This window comes from Alosa sapidissima, chromosome 22, assembly GCF_018492685.1.
Source record: "Alosa sapidissima isolate fAloSap1 chromosome 22, fAloSap1.pri, whole genome shotgun sequence".
Taxonomy (NCBI): Eukaryota; Metazoa; Chordata; class Actinopteri; order Clupeiformes; family Clupeidae; genus Alosa; species Alosa sapidissima.
Window position 1 is genome coordinate 6,681,191 of NC_055978.1, and position 6,730 is coordinate 6,687,920.

General features: G+C 45.8%; 1 protein-coding gene across 1 annotated transcript in view; it reads right to left on the reverse strand.

Annotated features, from left to right (window-relative positions):
• nuak1a (NUAK family, SNF1-like kinase, 1a) overlaps window positions 1–6,254 on the reverse strand; it is a 21,430-nt gene extending 15,176 nt beyond the window's left edge. The window contains exon 1 of the mRNA XM_042078952.1: window positions 5,376–6,254. Coding sequence (XP_041934886.1) covers window positions 5,376–5,648 — 273 coding nt within the window. The 5' untranslated portion in view covers window positions 5,649–6,254. The remainder of the gene's footprint in view (window positions 1–5,375) is intronic.
• Between the last annotated feature and the right edge of the window lie 476 nt (window positions 6,255–6,730).

Here is a 6,730-nt window from a genome sequence, read left to right on the forward strand (position 1 = left end):
GAGTGTGTGTGAGTGTGTGTGTGAGGGGTTTATTGGGTGATTTAGTAACATTAGCAGCAGTCACTTCCTAATGGTATGTATGTGTGTGTGTGTGTGTGTGTGTGTGTGTGTGTCTGTTTTCTATGCGTTCCAGGGTCCCAGCCCTTTTCCCCTGACCTGACTGGGTAAAACCCTGCATCTCCACTGTGAGTCACTACGGGTCAAGGAAGTGTCTCACTTCTAATGATGTCAGCATTTCCTGATTGCAAGCTCCTAGTAAGGTGACTTCCCCTCCCTTTTGCTATGCTGAAACAAGCCGCTGTCTCTCTTAAGGGTAGATTTTTTTTTTTAATTGTCCTAAAATTGTTGAGAGAATTGCTTTAAAACTTAAACTGTTTACCATGTTGTTAGTCGCTTTGGTTAAAAATGCGCCAGCCAAATGTAATGTAATGTAGATGTGACCCTGCTGCCCCCCCCATTGTATTATCTGGACCGGGAGTCACACTTATATGGGCTTTCAGCGTGATTATTGTGTGCAGAGTCTATGAGAGACATCCATTGTACAGAAAACCCCTTTCATGTAACAAGAGAGTACAATAAAATAGTTCCGGTTCTGTGAACATCTGATATTAAAAAAGACGTCATGTGTCAACAATTCATGGAATATGGTACGTCATCTGAGACAGTTAATAAATGACCCAGTAGACTAGATGATCCAGTTTGACATTGGATGAAGCACTTTGAGAGATTCTTATTCTCCACACGTGTTTACATCTTTACCTTCCACCTTTGTTTTAACTGATCCTACTGATCTATGGAGGTATGCCAATTGTTCTGTTATAAATCCCTTTATGCATGACTGTATGTATGCATCCATGTAGATAGGTATGTGCATGTATGTGTGCATGTGTATGTGTACGTATGTGTGTGTGTATGTATATGTGTGTGTGTGTGTGTTTGTGTATGTTTGAGTGTTGGTTTGTTTGTGTCCAGATGTGTGCATGCATATGCATGCATGTGTGTCTGTGTGTGTGTGTGTGTGTATGTGTGTGTGAGGGTGTTGGCTGGAGTCTTTCGTAAGTAACCTTGACAGAGGAAGGAGAACGTGGCATCCGAGTGCGGTAAGGCCGGAGGGTGGTCGCTCTATGGAGACTGTACATATGTGAGGTATATTTATAGAACGTTCCACTTGTGGTCTCGCCCTCCGAGACTCTCGCCTCACAAATAGCCATTATCACTGAAGCTGGTGCCACTGTGAAATACTGAGAATGTGCTCGCCATAGAGATAACCTCTAGACAACGTATAGGCCTGTACGTAACCCCTTAGACAGTTATAGTACCTACAGTGTGCACTGGGGCAAACATCAGGCTGATTCAGCCCTTTATAAATATCTACTGAAGTGCCCTGTACTGTTTTATACTATTGCAGTGTTTATGGGGGATACTCCCACACAAATCAGTGCCCTGTGATTCATGCTTCTATTATTATCAGTGGATTGGCCGCTGTCATTATGGGGTAAGATGAAGTTTACAAATCTAAATTTGTCTGGATTACACACATCTCCATGGCCATTTGCTCATGATATAAGTACTTCTGCTGAGGCAGGATTTCTTAGGAATACACAGCTCTGTAGTATATACTCATGATATTAGGAATACACAGCTCTGCAGTATATACTCATGATATAAGTACTTCTGCTGAGGCAGGATTTCTTAGGAATTCACAGCTCTGTAGTTTATACTCATGATATAAATATTTCTGTGGATATAGGACTTCTCGGACTTCTAAGACTGAAAGGAACGTCTTTGTAGTATTGTGTCCTGGATCTAAGTGCCTTTGCTGACGCATGACTTGTTGAGGAACATGACTGTAAGCACTCATAATATGAGTATGCTCCGGTGGGATTTATTAGGAAGGCCCATAATAGCTGAGGTGGGGAAACAGAAACACCAGATACACCAGGAAATGCAGAGGAAGAGCACGGACTGTTTGCGCGCTTCCCAGAATAAGTCTGGGAATACCGCAAGGAAACGGTTCCACGTCGAAGGACTTCCTCATCTGTGATGTCATTGGTGGCCTTACACTCACTCTCTCTCTCTCTCTCACACACACACACACACACACAGACACATCCACAAACACACGCACGCACACACACACACACGCACACACACACAGACACACACACACATACACACAGACACATGCGCACACACGCACAGTCCATTTAGGGAGAAAATGGGCATGTTTGGGAGAGGCAAAAAAAGGCACAAAAGTCCCTTGACTTCTCAGGAAAAGGACAGGCAGGATGTGAGGTAATTACTTGTATCCCACTGAAACCCTAAAATTTCCGACTCACTGAAAATTGGTAGGTGAGGAGAAACTATATGATTGACTATGTGATTCATATGTAATTTGTGAGTGCTATGTTACTGACTCTCTTTTTCTAAATTCTAAAGTAATTGGTATAATATGAGTTTGTACTAACATATACAGTACATGTTTGTGTCTATCTGTGTCTAAGGTGTGTGTGTGTGTGTGTGTGTGTGTGTGTGTGTGTGTGTGTGTGTGTGTGTGTGTGCTCTTTACCCTCTAAACCATAGTGACTAAGCACAGTGATAATCACTGGCTTGGGCTCCGTAGGCCTAATTACAGTGAAAGCATAAACTCATTAAAAGCGTATTGTGGAGATGATGATCCATGATGATCCCAGGGAGGGTACCCAATACACCATCCCAATCACCATGGCCCGTCCCTGGGCCACGGATCACTGGCCCTGTGTTTGATCCGTGTGCCAGCTGGCGTCCCACATGGCCTACCCCTACTCTCACCCTGGACTACGAGTTAGGGTGATGACCGCCTTGCACATAGAGAGAGGAATACAAAAGAGAAACACACACACACACACACACACAGAGACACATACACACACAAGCACACACATACAGATGTGCATTTTGATGATCTGTATGCACTTTTTTTCTAATTTGTACTTATACACACACACACAAACATACAGATGTGCACTTTCATAATGTGTATGCACAGTTTATTTTCCTTCAGACTCACACACACACACACACAGCTAATCAGCTCAGCACAGATACACTCTGCCCTCCAGCCGTATGTCAACTCATTACTTGGTTCCGTGTTCTCAGACGAGAGGAAATAGGTGGCTGTGAGATAACAGTCAAAGATTACATCACACCCTCAGCTAGTCTGTGCTGAGGCTTATGTGTGTGTGTCTACAGTATGTGTGTGTGTGTGTGTGTGTGTGTCTGTGCCTGCTGTCTGTCATGTATGACATGGAAAATTTGCTTGTGTGTGTGTGTGTGTGTGTGTATGTACGCCTGTGTTGATTTGCCTGAGTGAGTCATGGTTTCTTTTAGGGTCCCTGAATCATTCCATGCAGACAGTGACTGTGTCCCTGTGACTGTGAATGAGGGTGTGAAGTGGTCTTCTGACAGTCGGCATTTGTGTCACTCTGTGTGCATGCATGCGTGTGTGTGTGTGTGTGTGTGTGTGTATGTGTGTGTGTGTGTCTCATACCCCAGACATGTCTCCAGGCATTCTTTTCACAGGACACAGCGCATTCAGCCATAGAAAATAAGTTGGAGAGACACTGGCTTGAATCAAGTCAAGTGTGTGTGTGTGTGCGCGTGTGTGTTTGAGTGTCTGTGTGCATGTGTGTGTGTGAGACAGTGTGTGCCTATGGAAACAAACAGCCTGTGTATCTTTACCAAGCACACACAAGCCTAACACATCTGTATGAATGCACTGAAGCAGTTTAAACACCTCTCACGCTATAACACTCACAGTTTTCCTGTCTGCCAGCCTCACTGTCAGCTTAGCACTAGTGTGTTAGAAGTGTGTGTGTGTGCACGCGTGCGTGTGTGTGTTTGTGTGTGTGTGCATGCGTGCGTGCGTACGCATTGTATAAGTGTACACAGTATAAGTGTATAAGTCTCTCTCTCTCTCTCTATGTGTGTGTGTGTGTGTTTCTGGAGGCATTCCTCAAACATGAAAAAAAAACAATGTGAGGTCCAGGTCCATTCTATCTGTGTCTGTGAGTCTATGGACCTGGATGGATGTGAGTCTGGAAAACAACACAAGCACGTGGCAGACGGGTCAGCACCACCAGCACACTCGACTGAAACTCTCCTGGAAGCCTATCTATGCAGGACAGGACAGGCTCCATTTATAGTGACCAAAACAAACAGTGTGAAACCGGATCAACACTTTCCATTCAGTTGGTACTGTTTGTGTGCATGCTTATGTTGTGTGTGAGTGTGTGTGTGGCGGGGGTGGGGGGGTGGGTGGTATTTAGCCTGCCAGCATAGCCACAGAGACTACACGCTAAGTCTGCATGACATGTTGGCATGCCAGCCACAGACTCTGCGGCAGCAGCATCCTCGCTGAGGCCGCCCATGCCTAAAGACCCAGAAATCTGAAGAATCTGCTCGCCTCTCGGCCCAAGATGGGGAGTTTATTCTCAGGATTAGCGCATTGACCTACTTCAGTCTCAGAAGAATTGGGTTATCCCAGTTTTTGACCTATCTCTGCTCCAATGTCAGCCGGTGTTGAATAATTCTGCCTTGAAGTACATGCGCATCGCTCGTAATCTTTTCAAATCATGCCGTTTAATCAGCGTTATCTACAAAGCCCCAGCAAGCAAGACAGCACCTGGCGGGTAGAAGTACAGCTATCACTCTACTTCTGTTTCAACGATAAGCCAAACGTAGCTATCTTAACTTGCGCTTTCCCAACAGAAAATTGGGCTATGTTATAATTTGAGTCCTGAATGCGAGTGTCTGTTGTCAGTAAACACTTGAATCAATGAGGGTCAGTACAAGCCAAGAAAACAACATGTGTTTCATCCACATTCGCTCGAGTGCGTGATTGTGTTTGACTCGAGCGCCAGTTCAGGGAAATCAGTCGCCTACCCGATTGGTCTCGCAATGAGTAGGCGGCAGCAGCAGCAGCTTCTGCCGTCTGCAGCGAAGCGTGTGATTGTGGTCAGTGACCTCTATCGCGCAGAACATTTAAATATCACATTTCAAAGCCCCAGCGGAGCCATCAACACGCGTGCTGAGTCCAGCTCCGGTGACCTCCGCGATGGAGTCATGACAGGGGAAATCCCCAACGGATGTCACAGACGCGCAGCTGGAGGGATGTGTGTGGGGGTTTTAATTATACGACCCTCACCACTCAATTTGCTTCAATATTGCGTAACCTAAACACCAACATAGTGAAAGGAAAGTTGGAAAGTTCCCTAATTCATTGTTTGGTGTAATACTTAGAAGCACCGTTTCTGCGATGTGCCAGTCTAAAGGACATAGCTCAGTCTTAACAGTCTATAACCACAGAAAGTGTTAAGTCGAATAATGTCACTCACCACCCGGCCGGTGTGTCGTTCTATGGCTTTCTTCACTTTGCCGTAAGTCCCTCTACCCAGCGTCTCCTGAAGCTCGTAGCGATGTTTCAGGTTGTGTTTGTGGAGGTGCTTCTTCACGCTGGAGCCCCTACGTCCGGACGGTGGTACCTCGCCGGCGGGATAGTCCACCGGCAGTGGCACGTCTCCCGAGCAGTGTTCGCTGGAGCTCCGCTCAACCATGGTCCCGGGATGGGACAGCTGCTGTTGTAGAACCGACACAGTCTCCATGGCCATGCAGAAACTTAAAACAATAGTTCTTCGCTGGCGTTTCCGAAGATCTATGTAAATACGGACTAAACGCTATTATAAACAAACAAATAGTGTATAGGCCTACTTCTAATCAGTTTTCTTTGTCTGTATCTTAAAAAGAAAAGTCGTAACTATAAGTCTCAGAAAGTTGCGCTCAACAATATGCGCACGTCAATATTATAAGGGGAATAATACAATATCTTTGCATGATCTCCATACAAATTGTCTTTTCCTCTGCGTGTTTCAGATTAAATAAAATACAGAGAGATCCGTCGAAGGTGTTCAAATATATAGAAATAAATAATATTTCTTGCTTGCCTACAAATCGTCTAAAGCGACTCCTGTCTTGAGAAGGCAGCAACAAAGCCGGCGTTCAGGATGTAGATCACCCTCATAGTTATCCAAACGCAAGTGTTCTCTCTCAGTTCTCAGAGCAGGACATCGGCTGAAGTTGCTTGCCCGGGCGTGTATTTGGGTCTGAGTGGAGTTCGGAAGCGCAGAGGCGTTTGGTTTGGTGCCATGATCACCACCTTCCCTGTCTCGTGCGCTCTTGCTCGCGCTCTCCCAATTCTCCTCCTCCTTTTTCTTCCGCGTGCTGCAAGGAGCGAGGAATGCAGACAGCGCGAGAGAACGGAGGGCGGGGTTAACAATTCTCACCAGTTTCCCCCGTCCTCACACCCCTTCCTCCCGTCTCCGCGCGCGTGTGTGTGTGTGTGTTTGTGTGTGACTGGGGATTTGACATGGTTTGAGCAGGGTGTTACCATATCACAACAGTTAATATATCACAGCTTCTCTTGGCAGAATCAAAGCCTAAGCTTTCTTTTTATTGTATTTTCTTTTTAAAAGTGAGTCATACAGAATTAAATGTATAAAGCGACAGTGTCAGTTTCCGAAGATGGCTGTCTGCATACTTACAGTATGTTTGTATCTACAGGAGCAGGAGGGAGAATAGCACAGTTGTGAGCTCCTTCACCAGAGGAGAGGGGGGGGGGGGGGGGGGGGGGGCTCATGTCATCAGTGATGAGAACAACACAGACGTGTGTATAAAGGGAAGCAGTGGTCTACTA